Source organism: Canis aureus, chromosome 4 (genome assembly GCF_053574225.1).
Source record: "Canis aureus isolate CA01 chromosome 4, VMU_Caureus_v.1.0, whole genome shotgun sequence".
Taxonomy (NCBI): Eukaryota; Metazoa; Chordata; class Mammalia; order Carnivora; family Canidae; genus Canis; species Canis aureus.
The window spans coordinates 67,732,121-67,757,887 of record NC_135614.1 but is presented as its reverse complement, the minus strand read 5'-3'; the positions used below and the strand labels follow the sequence as shown (position 1 = coordinate 67,757,887).

The 25,767-nt window shown below is 34.8% G+C and overlaps 1 protein-coding gene and 1 long non-coding RNA gene across 2 annotated transcripts in view; one reads left to right on the top strand and one right to left on the bottom strand.

Annotated features, from left to right (window-relative positions):
- The window catches only part of FGF10 (fibroblast growth factor 10), an 80,289-nt gene that overhangs the window by 6,373 nt on the left and 48,149 nt on the right, over nucleotides 1–25,767 (bottom strand). The window contains exon 2 of the mRNA XM_077896024.1: nucleotides 1,107–1,210. Coding sequence (XP_077752150.1) covers nucleotides 1,107–1,210 — 104 coding nt within the window. The remainder of the gene's footprint in view (nucleotides 1–1,106; nucleotides 1,211–25,767) is intronic.
- LOC144312897 (uncharacterized) overlaps nucleotides 8,372–25,767 on the top strand; it is an 88,625-nt gene continuing 71,229 nt past the window's right edge. The window contains exon 1 of the long non-coding RNA XR_013378548.1: nucleotides 8,372–8,475. This is a non-coding gene — a long non-coding RNA (uncharacterized LOC144312897). The remainder of the gene's footprint in view (nucleotides 8,476–25,767) is intronic.

The window sequence follows — 25,767 nt, the reverse complement described above, 5'->3', positions numbered from 1 at the left end:
GCATGTACATTCAAGAAAATAAATTAAAAATACTTCAGAAGTGATTATAATGTGAACCCTGACTGGCACCACTTTTTAAAATGGCCCATTACATTTCTGGGCTCATGAGCAGAGCTGCATATAATGGAAAAATTTAACTGAAATTCCTTTAACCACCTTCCTCCCCTGCCATGCAAAATGCAGTTATGCTAGACAGAGGGACAGGCCCACAGTGTGGGTGCCTAGCTCCCCACTTATAAGTGGACCTGATACAAAAGAAATACATGACTATTCTATAATCAGACCAGTGGTTCTCAGTTTGGGTTATCAAAGTGTTGCATCAGGAATTCCTGGGACCTCGTTAGAAATGCACATTCTTAGGTCTTATCACAGCTTTAATGTATCAGAAAATCTAGAAGTGTGTTTTAATCTTTTCAGTGATTGTGATCAAGTTTGGGAGCTGCTGGCTCTAGGCAGGCAGTGCAATTGTTCTTATGCTAATCAACAAAATAAGGTTTTTTACACATTTTGAAGTGATATTCCTTAATATTTGCTATAAAACACAGAGATGTATGTACTCAAAAGAGTCAGCTGGATACCAACTACATCAATGAATTAGTGACTATTGTCTACATAAATAAAATTATGGAGTTGATTGAAGGCACACAAATGGTGAATTTCTTACTCTGTCTCCCCATCTCATATTTTAATAGAATACAAAATTTGAAGCTCCTGTTTTATCTTAATCTCTAAAATACACACAGTGTATGGTTTCCTACTCAATTTAAGATCTTTGTTTTCAATGATTCTTCTACAAGTTGTCTGCAGCACCCGTGCCAATTTGACCAGATGCTTCCGTGAGAGTATGACCCGTTAACAGTTCAGAGCATTGACGGACGAAAGCCAGCAACAGCATGTGTGGTAGACTGATGGGTGAACAACAGAGGAAATTACAGAATTGCGAGAGCTGCTTTGCCAGCCCTTGAAATTCTGGTGACCAGCCTACTGTGGCTCTATTTACTAGCAATAGAATGATAACAAAGCTCTTCAGTGTCTGGGGGAAACATTCCAAAACTGTGGTAATGATTTACTGCAGTGGACTTGGAAAATTAAAGCAGAATACTTACTGAGCCATAGAGTTTCCCCTTCTTGTTCATGGCTAAATAATAGTTGCTGTTAATGGCTTTGACGGCAACGACTCCGATTTCCACTGAAGTTATCTCCAGGATGCCTAAAACATACAATAAAAAAAAGCTAAACTTGAAGAGTTATATACATTTAAGTGAAAGAAAGAAAATTCAGAACTATTGAGTTTGAATTTCTGATAGTTCTAAAATCAGTAGATTTAAAAAACTGGGGGTAGCTGGGTGGCTTGTCAGGTAAGCAAACAACTCTTAGTTTCAGCTCAGGTCATGATCTCAGGGTTGTGAGATGGAGCCTGGTGTCAGGCTCTGCACTCAGCAGGGAGTCTGCTTGAGATTCTCTTTTATCCTCTTCCTCTGCCTCTCCCCTCCCCTCTCTTTCTCAAATAAATAAATAAATCTTTGAAAAACAATAACTAAAAAATTTTAAAATTGGAAAAAACCCCAAATCTATTTCAATGTGCCTAAAAAACCCAACAACTATATTTAAACAAGTAGTTGGTCTTTAAAAGAATTGGCCTATATTTTACTGTGAGCATATAAGGCAAAATATTGTTTTAATTAAAATGCTTCCTTTGCTAACTCTGCATTTTCAACCCCATAAATATTGAAACAACTCTATCTTAGCCTAGATTTCACAAAAACTTATCAGAGCACACATCTGTACTATGGTATTAAATTAAATCCATAGCATATGTCAATAATATGTCAGATTTGCCTCAATCTGTAAAAACAGTGGTAAACTATTTCTCCTTTGTAGGGCACTTAGATAAACTAAATCTCTTGGCTACATTTAACTGATAAATTCAGTTTTGGAAAATGTGTTGACATTCTGTGATACAGAAAGACTAATCCCAACATCCACATTGTCTTTAAAATAGCAAAATCGTAACTCTGGTTTGGGAGAATATCCAGTATGCATCAGCATTTTTAAAGGCTTTTTTTTCCCCTAGAAAGAATGGAAAACTGAGGGAAATTGTAACTGATAGACAGGAGCCCTTTTCCCCCAATACACACATTTTGGTTGGTGCATCCAAAGGTATTTTTCTCTGAAAACTGTAGGTAACTCTAGGGAGAGCATTCAATATCTCCCTTGCCCTCAAGGCACAAACAAATAGATCCATTTATATGCATATTTATTTGTTGTTCAATATTTTATTTATTTCTTCATGAGAGACACAGAGAGAGAGAGGCAGAGACACAAGCAGAGGGAGAAGTTGGATCCATACAGGGAGCCTGATGTGGGACTCGACCTCGGGACTCCAGGATTATGCCCTGGGCTGAAGGCAGGCACTCAACCGCTGAGCATCCACCCAGGGATCCCTTACATGCATATTTTAAAACACTTTCTTGTAGTTTATTTCCTTAATTCTTACAACAGTCCTCTAAGATGGTATTGCTATTCTTAATTACAGATGAAAAAAGTGGAGGATATGAGATCATATAGCTCATATATACAAGATGATAAAGTGATGGATTCAACACCAAAGCTTCTGGCTTTTAGACTGTTTTGCTCTCTGTGTCTATTTGCCTCTCCATCATCTCCCCACCCTTTCCCATTCTCCAACGTGGAATCCTGTTGGAAAACTATCTGACAAAATGACTCATCAAAGAGAAGAGCCTTTAATAGGCATGCTACAAAGTAAAATGTCTAAGTATCAGGGAAAGGAGTCTCATATACTTAATGTGACAAACAGAAGATATAGTAGAGCAAAGCAGGAGGTTGAATCCTGGGGCAAAATATTTAGGTTGGTGTTTACTTTCCCTAAGAAACAAACACTGTCAGTAAATTGCAAGGTGTTCCCTATGTATGCTTTTGTAACTGGAAATTGTTAGAATGAAAAGATTGAAGGATGATTTTAGCAAAGAATAAAAGCAGGATTTTTGAAGATGAATAAAAAGTAATGTGATTAAACTAGATGATAAGAGACTGAGCTGACAAAAGGAAAAACGTGATACAAATGTTACTAAATCCTTGACCAGTTATTCCTGAGAGTGCACTGCACATGATCTATCATATTTAGCTTAGAAACCTCTCGTTTTTTCTGCTTTGCACAAATAGGAACTCAATATTCAAAGAATTCATCAATTGATCAACCATTTTCCCACTCTGCAACCAGTTAAGACTAGTGTGAAAAGGTTCACTATGCTTCGAAATAGAAAGTGGGAAGACCTAGACGACTTAAGGTTTTTTCAAATTCTGCAAAGAATTTTTGGGTATGTCAGTAAATTATAATCTGATAACTTTTCCCTAATGAACAATGACTGTCTTTATTATAAGCATCTATTAATGTGAAAGTAACTCTTTCTGAGGGGCTTAAGTGTAGTGGGTTTGCACATTTTTCATAAGTAATCTATCCAGTATTCTCTGTTCTTTGGTAAGGATGATCAAGTTTGCCTATAAAAGTATTTTTGAAAAGGAGAACCAGAATTTTACTCAATGTTGTTGGGCTAATAACTTAGTATTGTATACTTTGATCCAAATTTAAGTGCCAATTAAAGGATTGACATCCTATCGGAAAGTAAGTGAAAGACATACAGATTTCTCTATATTTTTTTACAACCTATGTGAATCTACAATTATCTCAAAAGTTATAAGGTTTTGTTGCTCAAAGAAACTAACACCTGAAAATTGTGTCATTAATGAAAGGAACATAAGTTATATTTCCCATTCATATAAGTCAGATATTTTCTAACTTTAAACACATACTCTTGTAGTGAAATTCTATTACTTACATTAAGTTTTAACCACATCAGTTTTGATGTCTCTTAAAAGATGAATATGCCAGGTGGTATTCTAAATCTATTTAGGAGCTTTTGAAGTTTAATTCAAACACATAGGAAGACCTCTGAGGAGAAGGGCATTCTTTTGGGGAATGGGAACATAAAGTCAAGTAAGTTATGGCTTTCCTTAAGCAAAATCTATGCTGTATTGAGAGTAAAAGACAAATACACAGAGAATTGCAATAAAACAAATTAAGTGATAGTAAGAGCTAAGATGAAACGCAAAAGAAGAGAAAATAAAAGTAGTTAATATTGGCTGGGACTCTAAGGCAGACTTATGATTTGGAGAGGAGACTTAACTTGAGTTTTGAAGGTTGAATAAGAAGCATCCAGGGGAAAGGTGAGAAGACATGAACAAAAGCATTAAGGTGAAATAGTATGATATTTTTAGAAAAATCATGTTTGATTTACCAACTAGAGAACAAGGAACAAGGAAGGAATTCATGAGATGGGAGGTTAGGAAGTTAAGAAACACTCAAGGTATCAACCATCTTGTATGGACAATTTTGGAGAAAGGAGGTATTTTACCTAAAAACATGTAACTTTAAAAAACATTAGAAAAAGCCAATATTTTGTGAATTCATTTAAGTATATAATAGCAATCTATAAAGTTTATTTTGAATTATATTTGACATCCTAAATAATAAAGATTGATTATCAAAATTACAAGTGATTGTGACATAAATCAGCTCATATTAATGGGTACATTCTACCTACAAATGCATCATCACCATAGTAGTGGGGAGGATTTTGCAAACTGATAAACTTCAAATGTTAATAACCTAGAAATCACAATTTTCATGTAAATCATCTTTTCTTTTAACTTGCCAAGGCATGAGTTATGTTTTGATGAATCACTGAGTAGTTAATCTGAGGAGGGCCATTCACAAGTTTCTTTCTCAGTTTATACTTCTTATCCTTCTCCAGAAGAAAAGCATCTGACCCATTTTCTCCCCAGCAATCACTCTGCACCAAGAATACTTCTCTTTTGGGCTTATTAGAATAAACAAACTGTTGGCCAGCATGGTAACTTTCTCCTTAAATATATTTTTATGGACATAACAGGAGAAAGTAAAAGGCAAGTAAAACCTTAATACAAAGGATATAGGTGGGGAAAGCTAGATGTAAAAAACAAATGCAAAATCCCATCCTCCTCTCCTAAATAAACAGAATCTATCTATCTATCATCTATCTATCATCTATCTATCTATCTATCTATCTATCTATCTATCTATCTATCGATATACAGACACACTAGAGGTTCTCTGTATACGTATATATATGTACATACGTATTCTCTGTATTTTTTTTCTCTGTATTTGTATATATGTATATTCTCTCTATATACACGCACACACTAGAGATTCTCTGAGTAAATTCATTTGACTAATATGTAGTAAGTGCCATGGTGTAGGATTTGTATTAGCTCTTACTATGGAGGATGCAAAGACAAACAAAACACAGTCGTTACCTTCAAGGAGTTTTAAGACTGGGTAAAATAAGGACACATATAATGAAAGTAATTACAATACAAAGAAAATATTCTAGGGGCAGCCCGGGTGGCTCAGCAGTTTAGTGCTGCCTTCAGCCCAGGGTGTGATCCTGGACACCTGGGATCAAGTCCCACATCTGGCTCCCTGCATGGAGCCTGCTTCTCCCTCTGCTTGTGTCTCTGCCTCTCTCTCTCTCTCTCTCTATGTCTCTTATGAATAAATAAATAAAATCTTTAAAAAAATATTTTAGAGGTACATGAGAGGGAAAATACATTGTCTTCATTTTAAATAGTAAAGTTGTCTTGATGAAGATGATTGATGTTGGAAGTGAACCTTTTAGGGGTAGGATTTTAGTAGGTGAGAATTTGGGAAGTTGAGAGGAATAGTCTATTCAGAGAAAAATGAGTGAGGAAAGAAAGGCCTGGGGGAAGCAAAAAGATTTAGTGTGTATTTGAGCTATGGTTGGCTTTCCCCACCAATTGTACTTTGTGGGGACTATTCAGTAAAAGTATAGATCATACTTTATTGAGTAGCAGTGGTGCTCTCCTCGGTGAGGAATGTACTTTCCAAAAACTTTGTTGTGAAATTTGGAAGCAGTTCAATAGGTGTCAGAGCCTCATGAATTCAGAATTAGTCATATCTGTTATTTTGCTCTAAACATTTACCTCAAAATTATGCTATATAGTTTGATAGTTTTAGTTAATGTCCTGAAACATATACATATGATTAGTATAATGTAATGCACAAATCCTAACTTCTCTAAGCTAAATCTCTTTCTCATGAATTGTCAAGTGTCTCAAATAAATTATATTATATTATATCCTAATATAAAGAAGCCTATGAAACCCCCCAGAGTTTTTATCACATCTACACTATACACCTCAGAGATTATGTGGCCATACTCTAAAATGTGGGCCTACATGGCTCCAAATGTAGTCTTGAGAATCACATAGGTCATACTCCCTTAAGCATGTATCTTTCTAAAAGAACCATAGTAATTGCAGTGGTCTTTTTCTTTTTTTATTAGAACAGGGTATACATACATATTTCATGATATGTGCTCAATATATTTTTACTGAATGAATTATTATATTGAATGAATTACTGAATGATCAGTCCAGCAAATGGCTGAGAAAAAGAAACTCAGGACTCATTAAATACAGAATCTTTTTTCTTTTGATAGTAAGGTCAAATTAGTAAAACCTTGAGATAATAACTCTATGTCCAAAAAAAATGAAAATGAAAGTAAAACTAAATGCCCAAATGAGGGGGCACCTGGGTGGCTCAGTCATTGAGCATTTGCCTTTGGCTCAGGTCATGGTCCCAGGGTCCCAGGATCGAGTCCCACATCAGGGTTCCCGGGGAGAGCCTGCTTCTCCCTCTGCCTATGTCTCTGCCTCTCTCTCTCTGTGCCTCTCATGAATAAATAAATAAAATCTTTAAAAAAAGATTTTAAAGATAAAAAAAGAGAAAGAAATGCCCAAATGAATATACTTCAAAGGAAAAGTCAGTGAATTACAAAATATAAATATTTGTTATTTATAAGTAATAAATAGAAATCTGAAGCTGTTTTAAATTTTCTAAATAATATGTGTATATATCTTCAACTATTCATTATTAAAATTGTGAGAAAAGGGATCTAAAACCTGGATCAAAAAAATAAAAAATAAAAAATAAATAAAATAAAACCTGGATCAGAAAGGCTATCTAGAGTGTGAGTTCTCAAGACAACATTCTTGGTTAAGAAAGCACCAATTGGGGTAAGTTGAATTGAAAGACAGTAATAGCACAAAAATCAAGAATGGTACAGAGTGACTATCATGTATCATATATTTAATATTCATATCTGAGTCTCATAAAATATATCAAGTAAGCATTATATTCTGTACATGTTGAAATTGGGCCTTGGAGAAATTAAATAAATTGGAGAACATACATTCACCTGGAGTATGGCAGATTTGGTATTTGGATCCAAGGCCCATTCTCTTTCCATTAAATAAGCCTTTGTTGACTAAAGTTGAATATAGCAAAATAAAAAAGGCAATGATAAAGACCATTTTACCTATTTTGAATACTCCATACTATAGCAAACACTTGAGTTTTAGATTTCAAAAGTATTTTAGAGAAGCATACTGATTAGTCAACTCGAAGCGATTAATTTCCATATAGATTAATTTTCTAGGTAATGAAAGTTTTACAGCTTCTTGGATGTTATTTATCTAAAAAGTAATTTGGCACCTTCATCTCCAGGTTCATTTACTTCCTTGTTCATATATGGAGATTACTAATAAAAAAGTAATGTTTTTCTTGATGACTCGGGGACATCAATATTATCACTAATGACTTTCTCTGCTATGAAAGTAGAATGCCCTAAAGAACTTCTGAATACCTCCATTAAAATAAGCTGATGAATTAATATGAAATCTGGTTAGAATTGAGTCAAAATTATGGGCAAGGCTTGGTGGTGTTTTTTTTCTGAGTACAGGTTTTGTGTAGAAATCCTAGTATCTCTTTTTGATAGGTTCTCCATTACATTTCAGAGAGTGATGTTCTACACAAATGAGGTGCAAAATTCTGGGGCAACAAAAATATTTAGGTTTATGTCTAGAACAAACTACATTAGTTTTATCTTTTTTATCTATGATAAAACATGTAATAAATTTCCTATGTTGTAAAAATTGTGATAATTTGCAAACAATCTAATGGGGTATAGTTTTGCTTCATAGACACTGGTGTGGAAAAAATTACACAGCAATTATTATTTCAGCTAGTAGTTCATTGATACCCTTGAATTTGTTGAAAACGTGATTCCACTCATGATTTTTGACAGTGAAATGCTACTTTGCAACTAGGAAGTCGAATAGATTGCAGGTTTATAAGATCATGTCCAGAAAAACATAGAAGTTTTCAATATCTAAATTTCCATCACAGTAATTAAAAATATTTCAAATAATGTTTTCATTTCTCTTTAATGTGAAACAGAGTTGATTGAATCCTCATCATATTATGTGAACTGCTGAACTCTCACACAGCACAAAGGATCTTCCTGAACACTCTGCTAAGAGCCCTGACCAAAGGTAAGCCTGACTTCCACCTGCACTAGGTTGTGTCCCTAAAGGTGACCCCAGGTCCCACGCTGAGTCTTTACTTAGGAAAATACAATGTTGCCCAATTGCAAATTATACATTGTCCCAACCCACCTTCCCATGCTATTTTCAGTAATTCCCCTACTTCCTTCCTTCTGTAATTTTCCACTTCCACATAGACTCTCATCTCTTTTTTTCTCACCTTTTCTGCTTTCCTGTAATCCTTCTTTGTTCTCCCTTAAAAACCTCAATCACCTTTGTCTGAGTTGGAGTTGAGCTTGATTCGTCTAGTAGTCTCCCTCCCTTATCACCTTTAACAAGCTTCTGGTGGTATTTGTCTGCTTGACAAATTACATGAGCTCAAAAAATTTCACAGAGGTAATGAAGTAGAAAACTGTCACCAAATTCATAAGTAGTGCATGTCCCAAAAAAGAGTCCATGAGTGGTGGATGCAAAGAATGCAGGAAGAGAATGGGTTTTTGAAGCCTGACTGGGAAAGGAGAGCACACAGTTGAGGGTCTAACAGAACTGTGTTCATATCTCTTAGCTTAAGCAGACCTGTTTTAGGATTGCCTATGTGCTTGACTCAACAATTTCAAGAAGTGCATCTAGACTTCAAGTTAACTGTCTTGGAAGAATGTCCAAATATATCTGTTTATATTGTGAGTGACTGGACAGCAACATTTGTGATACTAATTTTATTTTTTGGTTACCTACTTATTTTCCCATTTCATTTCTCTCCATCCTGCCCTCCCACCATCTGTCTGTCTCTCAGTTGTGTGCACACACACACACACAGAAGCTAATAACTTCACAGGCACACACACACAGATTTTTAAAGGGAACATCAAAGTTATATATTATATGATGAAATTAATAGAGGAGTTTAAGTGTAAATGAGAAGGAACTAGCTCCAAAAGAGCAGAAGAACTTGGCTTAACATCTCAGTTCTGTTACTTAACCAGCTATATGACCTTGAGTAGGTCATTTGTAATTCCTGAGTCTTGGTTTCCTCCTCTTTCCATTTGCAAATTGGGGCTAATTGCCTACAGCTCACAGGACTGTGTTGACTCTGCAGCAGTTGGTATTCAATAGGTATTTACTGTCCACTGAATCAGGATGTGGGGAGTTAGCCAGGTTTTCATACCAGTGGTTCTCAAACTTGAGCATGCATCACAATCATCTGGAGGATTTATTTAAACACAAATTGCTGGGATTTTTTATTTAAAAGATCTGGGGTGGGGCCAGAGAATTTGAATTTCTAGCCATTTCTTAGGAAATGGCAATTCTGCTGGTCCAAGGACCACACATGTTCTATACTCTATGATTCAGAATCAGAGCAGGCCTTTGATATGAAAAGGCATCAACAGAAACGTGCAGGAAAGTAGAACCACAAACAAGAATAGACACAAATAATGGTAGCAGCTTAACATCAATGAAAACACTTTAAAGAATGTGGAAGGAAGTGCAAGGTTTTTCTTTTGTGTATTTTTGATAGGTGTGGAACTCAGCATCTGCCTAACTATAATCATGTGGATTTGGAACTTGTCTACAAATATACCTCATTTCTGTCTATAGGCAGTTTTTTTTTAAAAAAAAGATTTGCAATAAGATTATCATAGCCTTTATTTTCTTCCCCTCACTAAGAGTGTGGAAATGTTGGTTGAAACTTAAATGCCTTCAGTTACTCCCTGAGTATTTTACATTCATTCTCTTGGGCTAATTGTGTCAACACTCTAAGGGGCCATGTGGCCCCTTTAAAATTATACTGATAGCCAAGAAATTGCTACAGATCAGTGGCGATTCACTTGACCCCTTATCCTCTACCCAGAGTTAAAGGCATATACTTGTTCTAGAATGATCTCACCACCTTTAAAAGAGGATACCAGAGTGTGCTAATCATTAATCTAGTTCTGGTCTACCTTGTACTATTTTAGACTCTGGATGCCCTTTCAGCAGAATGCAACACAGCGATTTAGTTTCTCTATCATCCACAGTTCTTTCAGATACCCTTGACGTTCATTTAGAATTGCAGACAGAAACAGGACCTACGTTAGCAGAAAATTCTTACCCTCTCTATATAAGAAGATATGTATTTTTCTCAATTTGCTAAAGGCCAGAGTGACCTTTTACATTTTCAACTGATGCTTTAAGTGCAGTCATTAGTGTGGCCTTTTTGAGGAATATAGTGGCAAATTCTAAAACATTTCCCAATTTAAGGCTATATTTAATTGATCAGTATTGCAATCGAACCATTGTCAATGACCTACCATGAAAAGTATCAGAAACTAAAAACACAGTTTTAGGGACAATAGTGTCTGCTGTAAATTAATTATTTAAAATATGTTAAAGATTAATTTTCTACTGCATTTTTAATTGCAAATGAGATGTGACTCTGGAGTCTTCCATGTTGATCATTAGTCAACAAATATTTGCAGATAGTTATTTAATGTGTTTCTTCATGGCACTGTGCTAGATCAATAGATTTAGTAAATGTGACAATTTCTATTTTTTTTCCCTCTCCAGAGATTGTCTTTTGTCCACTTGACTTTATTGAATTATTTCAGGAAATAGTTATCAACATTGTAATAGTGCCATATTTTCAAATATTACCTTTTGTGTTCTTGAGATATATTCATAATGAGAAACCTTAAATGTTTGTGAGGATGATACTTTATTTGGAATTTTTGAGAATTGTCCACAGTAAATGTTGATATAAAATTAATTAACTTGCAAAGTGAGAAAAGATTGTCTGGCTAACTTTGCATGAAATAAAAACTTAGAAAAGCTTATGTGCCCCTAATAATGGGAATCAAACCCCCTACTTCCAAACACCAGCAATCTGAAAACAAACAAACTAGAATGCTTACATGTTTGAGTCATTTGCTGTGACCCAGGATAACTGACAGTGGATCCTATGTACAGTGGGAGAAATGGTAGGAAGTATGACATAAGATATAAAACAGAAGAGTTTAGAAAAGGAGTCTTGAGATACCCTCAGAAAAGCCCAGTACAATTCATTTGAATGGTAATAAAGCCATGGGTAAGGCTAAGAGTAGTTACTGAAAATATTTCTTCCTGAAAAGTAAACTTATTTCTGTACCAGCAAATATATTTGTACATAAAGTCATACAGCTATTTAGAGTTTTGCCTTTTTTCCTCCTTTATTTTTGTAAAACCAATTCTTCAGGAATAATTTTAGAAAATCAGAAATCCTAGTTTCTTGCCAGGGCATCTAGCCACACCCAACTTTGGCTCAAACTTAATATGCCTCCTACACTTCACGTTTCGGGAAAGAACCTGACGGCATCCTCCTGTGTCTTATGTCTCGTCCCTTGAGCCTTGGGGAGAAGGAAAATCTGCCATTCTGTTATAGGAAGGGTTTTAAATATTAACCTGGCAAAAGTAAGGGAAATCACTGCAATGTTTTTGCTGTTGGAAAAATCTATAGAGAATGCAAAATATACTAGAAATGTGTTGTGTTCTAGTAAAAATCCACTAACTTTCTAAATTAGATCTAATATAAGGAGGTGTCAGCAGGATTGTCAGTTATACTTCCTCACCCCCAACCAAAAAAAAAACAAAACACTAAATCATTGGAGATTATTTCGAGAAATGTTCTGTTAATCAAAGCTTCTGATCAATCTAATTTAAAGCACAGATTTCAAAGCCTCAAAATCAATTAAAATTACTAAATAAGAAAACCAGTCTCTCTCTCTCCCTCTCTCTCTCTCTCTCTCTCTCTCCTCTTGGGCTCTCTCTTTAGTGGTAAAATTTAGATTATTTAAGGCTTAAGAAAAAACTAGTTTTTAGCAAATTGTAGAGTCAGAGAAGAGCTTGACAAAATCTAACAAATGTCTGGTTCATCTCTGATTCTCTTTTGTAGTAGATGACACTAGAAGACCCAGGGACAACAAGAGACTTATCAAGCACTTCTAGATTACTCAGGACTGAAATAGTCCATGTTCTTTCTACTACACCATGAGGCTCCTATAAACATTTACAAACTGTTGGCAACAAGGCAAAAATGTTTTATCTATTTAATGTTTTATAGATTAATTTATCTTGTTCATTACCCAGAAATAATAATTCATTCTTGTTGAGCTTGACCACTGCATTTTATTTATAAAGGAAGAAAAATTTAAAAGCCAACAGAAAGAGTTGGAGAAATTACTTCATGGCATATTTCACTAATTGAGCACCATGTCAGTTTAGATGCATACCCTAAAGACATTCATATAAAATGTCTAACCGCATTTGCTAAAGTTTTTAAGAAATTATTTGATACAATTAAATATAATATACACTATCTTCGCTCCTCAATTTGATGAAAAGAATAAAGTGGGTCAGTGGAACACATCTTGATGTTGGGTTTCTGGCAAGGAAAAAATCTTACTTGATGCATTGAAGTGTTCACAAATTAGCAAACATGAACAGCCCTAAGTAGTTTAAAATACTTAATGTAGAACAAGTTTTAGGATTCAAACCCAGGCTCACTTTGAACACATATATTGTAAATTTGCCAAGCTTTCAACATGGTGTAAAATAATTTATAATTAGCTTCTTAACTCTTTCATAGATTCTTTCCATCGTTACTTAGACAGTGGGTAATTATAACACTTGCTAAGAAATATAAATACTACTATTGGTTTATGTTTTTTTTTAATTGTGTGGAAAGACAACTCACCTGTTTATATATACTGGCCAAACCAAAACATTTACCATATGTGAAAATCTATACTTCTGTAACTCATGATATTGGCAATGAGGAATTCTGGCTTCTGCTGAAAAGGTTTAATCAAGATAGAAAGCTCATGGCCCTCTAGATTGAAGATTGCCCCTTTTTGGCCATACACCAAGGTTGAAGTGATTCTTTATCCCCAAGATTCATGGAACTGCCCTGCCCTTGCCACATCACACAACTGGCAAAGAAAACAGATCTCTTAGCCTGGAAATAGAAGACAGCATCATACATTCATTTTGGATCACAAAGTAAAGCACATAGCCAGTATTTTGCAGAGCATGCTGTAAAGGATACTTTCACAGAAATTAATGTAAAGGGTTTTCCTGGTACGTAACATTGGTATTTGGAGACAGCATAAAAACAAAGATTAAAACTCCATGTAAGAGCCTGACATTCTAGCATAGACAACACCAGAAGAACAACCTGGGAGAGGAGGGGATGTTTTAAGAAGAGATACTGTTACCTTAATTACATGTGGGGTGGGAGATTGGGAGTGGGAGTGACATTATTCCTTCTTTAGTGAGATGCAACTAAGGATTGACATTAGAATCCAACACATATCCTCTATTGCTCTTTGTCAAGTACTATTTTGTACTCAGCTTCGTGCAAGTCTTAGTAAACTTTTCGAAATAAAACATGCTGAAAGTTTAGCATTTAAGTCTAGAGGATAGGGACGCCTGGGTGGCTCAGTGGTTGAGTGTCTGCCTTCAGCTCAGGGTATGATCCCAGGGTCCAGGGATGGGGTCCTACATCGGCCTCCCTGCAGGGAGCCTGATTCTCCCTCTACCTGTGTCCTCTGCCTCTCTCTCTCTTTGTCTTTCATGAATAAATAAATAAATCTTTAAAAAAGACTAGAGGATAGATTATAATTACTATGTACTTGAGTCCTTAAATACATATTATTTCTGGGATCCAGATTATAGAAAAAAATAAAGTGAAAATTAAAACCTAAAACAGGAGAAACACTGATATGAAATGATTAGACTGACTTGATCCAAACCTTGCAAACTGCAAATGTTTCACTTTACTTAATTCAAATTTTATTCCAAATTGTTAACACCTTTAAAATTTTTGGGAAAAGAATAACATTCAAAGAAAAGTTATCTTAAACTTCTTTGTAGCATACTTTAGTTATGCTGGACAAAACTTCACAAAATTATGTTTTGAAGAAATGTTTCCATTTGTTTATTTATCAAAATCTGAAGACATTCCCTCCAGAAGACTCAGTTAATATTATTTAATTCACATAATCAATTGCAAGAAGGAATTTTAATTGACTTACTCAATTCAGACTAGTTTACAGTATTGCCAAATAATTCTTAAATTCAACTGAAATAAGATAATTTACAATGATTAAAATGTTGGTGCATAGATATGGTATAGGGAAAAATGGAAGAAATTTGAAAATAATTTGTCAAATTGCCATTAAAGGCAAAATATAATTCTAGGTAAAGTGGTTGGCTTTTTAGCAAGTCAATTTAGTAATTAATTGAAACATATATAAAAAAACAAGTAACATTCAGTAGTTTTATTCGATTTCTATTGCAAATATTTCCTCTTCTCCTAGTAATTCTAGATGACCGAAAGAAAACTCTGATTGTAATATAATTTAATTTAGTACAAACATTGAAATATTTCAGTGTAGATTATTCTTGGGTAAGATTCAAAGTAAACCCCGTTTGTTTTCATATAAGAATCTTAAAAAATGATGTCCAGAGAGATGTCAAATCTAGTGTCATAATTTAATTTTAGAAGGAGATATATTTAAAGTCTCCATACTTTATCAAAACAGGCCCAGAAATTCAGGACCCATAATACGCTATACATTTCTTGGTCAGTGTTATTAAATAGATAGATGAGTAGAAATATGCACATCTGTCTTATACAAACTGGTTACAATGTAATTGTAAAATTTTTTTAAAAATCAAATAAATAAAAATAGACATGCCCTGAGAAAGCTCACAAAGCTCAATTAAACTATGGCAGACCATGGAAATGGCGCTCAGGAATGGAACTCTATTAAGCAATTTTTATTTATGGATAGATTACAGCTACTCTGTCACTGAACTTAATTCTTGATGCATTGATAAAAAAAACTAGACCTATTTTCTTATCAAGGAGAAATGTTCAGTATGCAGATTTCAGATTCTTTCAAAACTCTGATCTTGGATCATTTGGCAGAAGTGAGAACCATGGTGAGAAACTAGAAGAGTGAATATAGCTAGAGATAGGAAGAGTCTCAGTTTGCCCTTAGTTTGTTGGAAGCACGGCTCTTCTGCTTCTCCATATGGGCCACATCTGTGCTAGCAGGACCTTGCCCACAGCAGATGCCCAATATATAATCATGGAACAAATTAATAAATCCATGTGCAAAGTACCTGTTTCAATGGTGGCACTTTTCTCTGGAAAGAGGAAAAGAGCAAATGTTATTGGCAGGTAATCCTTCTTAATTTGAGAGTGCCAATGCAACCCTGGATATTCAGGTGAAATCAGAAGCCAATTCAAAATTGTTTCATCTTTCAGAGCAGACAGGAATATAGAGGAGGATGACATTGTCCCCCCAATACTGCCCCAGTTTATCTTCCATTCTCAGCACAGTCTCTGATTGACCCAGAGTCTGATCCCTCTCATTAGTCTTGTGTATATATATTCAACTCTAAGTAATGCATTATTGCCTCAAGGGACTGATTACCAAATATAACCATATGAAAATATTAAAAAATATTCAATGTTTACTGTGTAAAGCCACCTACCGAGCATAAAAAGAGTCACTTTGACTTGCGTGGTATAGGAAGAGGAAGAATGAAATGAAGTCCCAAGCCTAAGTACAGAATTATTCTGCTCAGTCATTTCCTACTAAATTCCACTTTTTCAACCACAACAAAAGGACCACTTTCCTCCCTCTTCTTACATAGGTGTGGAGTCATAAGAAACTATTTGAAAAGCTTAAAAAAAAGTTGCCAAAGCATAAAGTCTAGTTTTCTCAGTCACCACCCTGGATGTCCTTTGCCTTGGAAACTTGGTCGAGGATGTTAAGGTAATGAGGTCTGCTGCAAATGTCCAAATATATACAGTTACTTGTTGACTCTAAACCCCTGCTGGGTGTTTTCACCTTGAGTGCTTAACAGCTTTCTGACATGGTGGGAGATCCTATCTTTATTCTTCCTACCTACAAACAGCCTTCTCATCCCTCTTTGCTTTCTCAGTCAACACTTTAAGTCCAGAGAAGATGACAGAGTCTTTTCTTTATGTTGAGACTTAAAAGCTGCTAGAAGAGTACAACAATTTCACGCCCTTCCTCTTTCATCATCATCAACTCCTCTTTTTATTGTTTCTCTAACCTGCCATTCAACAAAAACAGCTGCTAATAATTATGTTTGTGGTACGAGGCTATGTGATCTAATTGCACAGACTTGTGCCACATGTCTTGTCCAGTTAAACAAACTTGATTTCCAAAAAGAGAGCTTCAGAGACAATTGCTTAGCTGTCTTCCCACTCACAAACTTCAAGGGATGTGCACACGATCCTGTTAAATGCCTGTACCTGACTCTCATTTTAATGTTGTATTTTCTTTCACCTTCATTCAACTCTTCCAAAAATACTGGCATCCCTGTAGAGAGGAGTGTACTACTTATCGGAATCTGATAGTTTTTTTTCAGTTGCCCTTGCTAGCTAGCTACTATGTAAGGTAATCACCTTGGAAAGTCAGAGTTATTTTTGACTTTTAAATTGAAGCAAAGTATTGACACACTGAGTCTTTAAATAGACATGGTGGGGTTTTTTTGACACATTTATTAGGGACAGGAAAATTATATAGTTATTCTTTTTTGCAAGATACTTTCACAGGCAGATTCTGTATATTTACTTTAATTCTAACTATAGCCTGACTATCTTACCTATGTTAATAAATACTTTCAAAAAGTTTAAAGAGGGATGCCTGGGTGGCTCAGTCAGTTAAGTGTCTGCCTTTGGCTCAGGTCCTATTCTCAGGGTCCTGGGATAGAGCCCCACATTGGGCTCCTTGCTTAGCAGGGTGTCTGCTTCTCCCTCTCCCCATGCTGTTCCCCCTGCTTGTGCTCTCTCTCTGTCAAATAAAATCTTTTTTAAAAAAAGGTTTAAGGAGACGAAAACCATATAAGGAAAATCATTTCAAGTAGATTCCTATCCAGAATAACTTGTTGAAATATTTGAAGAATTGATATTGCAGATGAAGATTTTGCTCTTACTTTTAGCAAAGAGGTACATCTCATTGATTTCTTTTGACTTTACCAAGTCTAGATTTTATTATGTTTGTTGAAACAGATCTCTTCCTAATTGTTTGGCATATTTTAACCTGACATCACTGTCTTCTTCATCAACACCTCCAGCCTCAACCAGCCTCCATATTCACATGATAACTTAAATGAAAAACACCACAAAATGAGCATACACTCAATATCAGAAACATTTGTTTTGGCATCTATGGCTGAGATCTTCTAAGTAGTCCTGGCAAAATCACCATCTAGTCTTCAACACAAAACAGCTGTTTTAGGTGGCAAAATCTTGTCAAGCTAAAGAACCCAACCCTTCAGAATGGGTAACTGGCAAGATTTTGTTCCAATTCATCTTTAGTCTCTACTGAATCTGGACAAACAACTGTGAATTTGTGCCAAATTCCTCTTCCTGAAATAGGCAGCCTGGCTTCCCACGGTGACATAGAATTTTTAAAGTCTTAGTGTCCCCAGGGTATCTGCTAGTACAAAGCTGGTCTAGGATAAGCCACATTAATAGCAGTTTCCTCTTGTCATTCTTAAGCTGTCCTTTTATATTTATGAGTTCATCCGCATGAGTTAAATATTTTGCATATATTTTTGCTACTTCAATAGCTGATACTTACTAAAAAACTACAGGTTCTTTAATCCTTTAGTAAATAGCTTTTCAACATTTCCAAAAGTATTGGATTTTCAAAAGAGAGTTGACTAAAAAGGCATTATAAACAAGGTGCAAGGAGACAGTGGTAGTTGATAACTTCTCTTTCTCAACATATGGGTTATGTTACAACTGAACAGGTCCTCAGCTTTTATCTCTGGGAGCTGAGGTTGACTGCTTATAAAGTCTCATTGTCTAATTAATCCTTAGTTAAAATTCACCTAAGTAAGTCTAACATGAATAGGAAGTTGGTTTCTGTTAGTTATTCCACCTTTCACCCTACTACACATCTGGGAAATATTCAGTTTAAGATCAGGTCCAAGCCTTTTGGCATTAACTACCTCTAAACATTAAGATATCACCAGCAATTTGCCTCTGCTTCAGAAAATTAAAAGCATATTTGATATATAAACATGAGTATGCCACTAATATTACCGGTAATAATTGAGAGCTGTTCTTTTATTATAATGAGAAAAAAGAAAGACTATTCTCAGATGAAATAGGTAGCATAAGTCCAAATGGTAAAATAACTGTATATACATTCACATAATGAATACTAAAAATCAGGTTTATTAAATGCTACTGTTTTTCTTTACAGTTGTTATACTGTTGTTATGGTAGGGAAAACACATACTCTGTATAAATAGTATATATTCTGTCTATGCCTCAGGAAAATATCAAAATTATGATTTAAATTGCTTATAGGTTAGGGATTATTAGCTCAGTTGATTAGACATTGCCATTTTTTGCTAAGATTATTGTCTGTTTGGTTAAAAATAGAAAAAAAAATCCTACTTGTATCTTTTATTCAGACTGATTTGATCCCTGAAGTTATATTTTGCATTTATAGTCTAATAATTAAAAATGATCATGTGGATAACACTATAAATAGTTATGACTGGGAAAATTTTAACATCAGTTATGACATTTATACAGGATAGCTAAAGGTAGAGAAATGGGTAAATGGGAAGTGACTGAAAAATTTATTTGGGAACTAGATTTACATTTTTTTGTCAAAGTAAAAATTAAGCAAGATAAGATATTTCTTTTTAAAAATGTATGCAGTTATTTTGGAGCTTCTTTGTTGCTGGGATCTCCCCACTAGGACTTTGTTTCACCACATTTTTTTTTATCTTGGAGCTTTGCCCAGTAACTGAGACTCGAAGAAACTGCTTGCATTATATCCATCAACATCCAAATGCTTATGTGTACTAACTTTACGTGATTTTAGTTTTTATTAAATAATTGCATTGATAAGAGAAAAAGGGAGAGGAAATTGAAAATGTAGCTTTGAGCCTTTAATTACAGACTCAGAAATTGTTCTCATGCGGTTTCCATGTTTGGTTCAATGTTTTCCAAAAAAGCACTGACATTTAAAACATTCTTTAAAAGGTCATTTTGAAGACATGTGAGCAAGTTGTACTGAGGGTGTTGTATGTGCAATTAGGGTTCCTTTCTCTGTAAAGCCTTGCCAGCTTCTTAGATGAATGAAGATCTATCAGCTCAGTTTTCATCACCTTCTGTATCTTTGGGTCTGACACAATGTTGTTGATCCTGTTTTGCATGCAAAAACCATATGGGACTGAGAATTAAAAAACAGTTACCAGCCAAGCTATTGTAACACACATAACCAAAGACCACCAAGAACAGAAATCATGTTAGCATCATGCTAAAAGGAATGTAAAACACTGCCATGAATATTATGGTTACTCAATACTTGGTGACTGGTTGATATTTACATGTGGACACTTTGGGGCTAGAGCTGAAGACATCTAGGTTTTGTTTCTGATGGTAGTGCTGTTGAATATAAATAACTGAAGGGAAAAATATACAAATGCTTCCCTTTCTGTCTTCCCTCTTAACAGACAACGACTAACAGTGTTAACCCACCATAAGTGTAAAGCACAAGTGTGAGCTCCATTTTACCATGGAATACTGCAGAGATATGTTTAGCATTTTGTTAAAAACTTTTTACTCTTGGTAGGGAGTCTGTTGATAGTAGTTCCAGGTTTGGCTTGGCAGATTGCGAGCTATATGAATTTGGAAGAGCCCGTTAACCCCTCAGAGTTTCCTTCCTCATCTGTAAAATAAGGAGGTTGCCCCAGAGGTGATCATCAAAGTCTTTTCCAGCTTTATAATTCTATAATCTACAAACAAGAGCCAAAAATACAATTTAGGATCTGGCTCCTGATTTTATACTATGCTAGTGCCATGGAACTGCTTCTTTCATTAATCTCACATGTTGAGTTTCTCTGTGTAACCTGGTTTGACTTTGTGGTTTTTCCTTTAAAGGAACTAAGTATACTATCCCTTTGGCAACTATAGGTGATCCTTAAAAGAACTTTTAATCCTACTTGGGAAAGGTAAGGTTTAGTGGTGTACGTGTCCTACTGCCCTCTAGTGGGTGAAACCATATCTTCCCTACATCACCCGCAGAATAGATTAAAATAGCGCTCCTCAAACTAATCACATGGGGGGAGGGGGGCCGGTCCTCAGTTTCTGCATTACAAAGTGCCAGGTGATTTCATTGCTGCTTGTCCTAGAACACTTGGATAAGAGTTTAAATGATTAGTACTCTTTGGCACATAATTGGTTCAAGCAAGGAAGGAAACACATTCGGCATGTGCTGAGAAGTTTCTAGTTAGTTAAAGATGAAAATGAAGGAAAAAAAGAGAGGGGGAGAGGGACAGAAGGATAAGAAAAAGGAGGAGAAGGAAAGAAGTCCACCAGATTGAAGGGACTCATTTGGCAAAGCCACATTGTTCTTGATCACTGGACATCCAGGGTTAATATGACAGTATATACATGAACACTTAAGGTCCCTCTAGTATTTTACTATATTTTAGTAAATTTTAATTAACAGATAGGCCTACCAAAAAGTAGAGTAACTGAACCTAATTTGAGAGACAATTCTACAATTATGTAAAAACACATTAAAAGCAGTCTAGACAGAAAATATTCACCATATTGGTGTAATTTATTACAGAAGGAAGCTGTGTTGATGGAACAATGAGTACATATGTCCAGATGCACTGAACTCTTGCAGAGTGGGACTTCTTTCCAGACAAAAGAGTAGTCTAAGTTTAGCAGCAAAAAATTATATTTCAAGCACTTGTACTTGACCCTGTGCTAAGCACACTGTGGTCCTTACCTTGATGGCCCCATTATATATATATATGTGTGTGTGTGTGTGTATATATATATATATGCTGAAATTGAAAAGGACAGAGTCAAGGTACAAACTCTAATGAGACATCAAATGTGTAGGGTCTTACCCGCTATACCCGCTAGATTATGTTGCATTTTATTGGATTTCAAAATGTTAAGTCCAGTTGACTAACAGATGAAGTGAGTCCTTTCCCTCTGTATGATTTGATTTCCATATTCTCAACAGGCACCTCCATAGTGCATTGGAACTGAGGCTGCCAGTTTGAATGATAAATGATGTGTGTCTGGATCCTACTATCTCTACATTTGTATTTTATGTGTGGGGAGTTGACTGTAGGAAGAGGGAGGAGCTGGCAGGAGGAAAGAAGGCAGAACCTGACCCTCTTGTCTGTTTTTAGATCTGACTTCCTATTCCTTCATCAGAGCTTTCATTCTCTTACACTAAGTCTTCTGGGCCTCACTTATTTTTCAGAAGCAAATGGTCATATGGTACAAAAAAAGGTGATTATCATTTCTTTTGCCCCTACAGCTAGGAAGGGCACTACTTCCCTATACAAATGATAAGTGTTACTCTACATTTATCTTCCTCGCATTCTGCTTCCAGTAAGCCTCAGCTGTCTGAAAACTTTGAGATGCCCCATATCACATTTCTGATTGAGGATATAAGTGTCCTCTTGTTATGTCTATAACTTTAGGCTCCCATCTTCTCATTTTGCCATATTATCCCTGCACTCGAGAGTGAGAATCCCTTTGAAAAAATACTGCTTCTGGCCCTTTCCTCAAGCACATTTTGAATATTCCTAGGCATCATCTACAAAGATTTCTTGAAATCCAAATACAAAAGTAAGTTTTCTCCCAATTCACTGAAAAGAAATGCATGCCACATTATCATTCCAACTACGAAGGGAAATATATAGTCACTTCACACAAAAACTATATTCGGAAATGCCTTACATGCTTATCAATAGAAGTGTCTTTATAGGTTATATTAAAGAATGTCAGTATTTTGGATTGGACAGACTGGATGTATACAATAGTTAAATGAATTACCTCACTTTATGTGGCAGTGGTTAGCCAAGTTTTTCCAACCCCAGCCTAATGTTCTTTTTCCTAGCTCTAGAAAAATGATGCTATGCAAAGTAGCTTCTACCTGAGTTAGTAATGACAGGAGAACAAGAAAGCTGACGCCTGATGATGTTCAATCAGCTGGCAAATAAATATTCTGGTTGTAAACAAACCTCAGGAAGGCTCAGTGGAAATTAATCATAAATACTGAGAGGAAATACCTGAGCATAAGAAAATTTCTATATCACAGAACTTTTCTCTCTCTTCCTACTCATTCTTACTTGAATGCTTTCCCCTACTAATGTTATAGGATTTTTAAAGATCTAATATTGTGTATAGTCAAATCTCTTTCACATAGTGCCAGACTCAGAATTTAACTTCAAGATATGAAAGGGTGAATAACAAAAGAAGAAGTTAAAGATCAGAACAGCTTGTCTTTTTCTAACTGCTTAACAGGTGGGAATAGTTGGGTCACAACAAAACAATGATCATCCACAATGGTCACTCACCAAGAGACACTACTGCATCCTCATGAGAAGAAATGACCTGCTGAGTGAAGTAAGTCAGTCGGAGAAGGACAAACATTATATGTTCTCATTCATTTGGGGAATATAAATAATAGTGAAAGGGAATATAAGGGAAGGGAGAAGAAATGTGTGGGAAATATCAGAAAGGGAGACAGAACGTAAAGACTGCTAACTCTGGGAAATGAACTAGGGGTGGTAGAAGGGGAGGAGGGCGGGGGGTGGGAGTGAATGGGTGACGGGCACTGGGGGTTATTCTGTATGTTAGTAAATTGGACACCAATAAAAAATAAATTTAAAAAAATGTAAAAAAAAAAAAAAAAGAAGAAGAAATGACCTACTCCACCTTTTCTGCAGCAAGCACTGTTAGATTGGAAAGGTCTCCTAATTTCTTTTTTGTATCAAGAACTTTGGTAATTTTGATGATTGAAAATCTTCAATTTTGGCTGTACCTTTAGTCTTGTTCACAGCTAGTATTCTACTTAGTATATATCTTGGTATATAAATAAAAAATCTTTCATATTAAATATACCTTATCATAAGAAATTTTAAATAAACTCTTCTTGGGAATTCTCCTGGGAGGAAACATTCAGATTTTATGATCCCAAAGTGACAAGCCAAATATAACTTGGCATGTAAATTTATTTGTTAATTTACAACTTGAGCATCATTAACAGACAATGATGTAGTTCTATATTTGGTATTAATTTATTGTTTAATACATGGAAGTTAACCATGGAAAACAAGTCCTTTGTACAAATTCATGTAGTAGTTAAGCTATATGTTTAGACATTGCCTACATGTCAAGCTTTAATTCAGTTTTCCTCCCTATTGACTGTATGATGTAAAAGTATAGATTGAGGAAATGGAAAAGAATAATTCTGTAAGTAAACTATAGAATATACTATATTATATATGCATACCCACTTTAATAAATCATATAACTTATTTATATTCTTGAATATTAAACATATCAGGATAAAATTAGTGAATTTTAGTAATGATAATGACTTCAACACCAGAGGCTCAAATATCATTAGAACCTATGTTCTTCATCACCTGAGTCAAAGAGAGAAAAGAATCTACTTTAGATAAGATAGAATGCCACCTTTACTACCACTACTATTGTAAACAATCTCTCCAGTCCTAACAATGGGTCTAAGATCTAATGATTGTAATTGTGAATGTTATTTAATTTTCTAAACCAGATAAACTCATGCTATATTAATGATCCTATTTTATTTTGGGGAAAAAAAAGCATTATCACTGGCCCTGGCCCTTTATCTTGTGATAAAGATAACACAAAGAGAAAAAGCTACTATTGCATCATAAAAAATACTAGTAAATCAAATTCAATAATACACTATAGGAAGATGCCATTATGATTAAATGAGATTTTTTCCAGAAATTCAAACATAGTTTAATATTAGGTAACTATGCCCTCTGATACAACTAGTATTTAATATTAACCAAAGGGATGCCTTGCTGGCTCAGTCCATGGAATGTGTGACTCTTGATCTTGGGGTAATGCATTCGAGCTCCACATTGGGTGTGGAGAGTAGTTAAAAATAGAAAAAAATAAATGAAAAAAATTTTAAAAACTGAACCAAGAAGTTCAGGTCAATGAACATTAAAAGAAATTAGAAGGAAAAGTATTGAAAAGAGGAAGACAGACTATCATTACCTTTGGGTAATAGGATTACCTAACTACAACACCAAAATAATCTACTGAAAACTTTAATTCTTTAAGTTGATTCCATACAAGATATTTAAAATTAGTAGTTTTTCTCTATGCCATCCACTATTTGAAAATAATACCTTTGCAAATCCTAAGATATAAAATAAGAAACAATCATGAGCAAAACATGCAGGACTTATAGGAAGAAACTTACAAAATGTTGAAAGATAAAAGATGAGTATAAAGAGTTATGAATATTAGAAATGTTTCAGTTTTTCATTTATTATGTACTTGATACAATTTCAATGTTACAACTTGGTAAGGGGGTCTTATATTTCTTTGAGAAGAATAAATAGTTGAGAATAGCAAAATTTCACCTTTAAAAATATGTAACTTTGAGGAAAGCATTTTCTATTAGATAATAAAATACATTATATAGATACAATAATTTCAACAATGTGACAGTGGCACCTAAAGATTCATGAATGGAGTGACAGCTGGGACACTAGTTATCCTACATATTAACATTTCCATCAAGCCGAGGGAGTATGGACTTCTATTAGAAATATGACATGACCTTTTATCACTTCTCAATGTTCTCATGAAAATGTCATTTCTATCCTAAGTCTTCAGATTGTTAATCCTTGCTCTGCCCTCAACTGTTTGCATCCATTAGAGGCAGTGCAAGGACTTTTCAGGTTAAATATTTTTGAATTTATGGCTATTCAATATCTTTAAAAAAATGTAGCAGTACCAAAAATTTTGAGGGACATGGGATCCATTCTTATAAGCTTTAAACTATAGTTAAATTCATCAGAAAACTAAAGCTATGGGCTTGAAAAGAACGTGTTAGTAAAAAAAACATTTCTTTTTTAGTATTGCTCCATCTGTTACAAAAATATCATAAAGAATATATTTTACCATATAACAGTGTCTTTCATTATGGTTTCATCAAACAGATAATTTGTAATTTTTAGGAGCATTAGTTTCTTATACTTGTGAGTCCTGAATCCTGTAACATACTAAACTTGTTTATACTCACTAGGGACATTATTTACAGTCCATTCCTCGCATAATTATGTTTGAAGGTAAAAAATTTGTCTTAACTTCTTCTTAACTCCATCTACAATTTTAACTCTTATTTTTTTTTTGCTTCATTTTACCTTTATTTTATCTTTTTTTTTTTAAGATCTTAT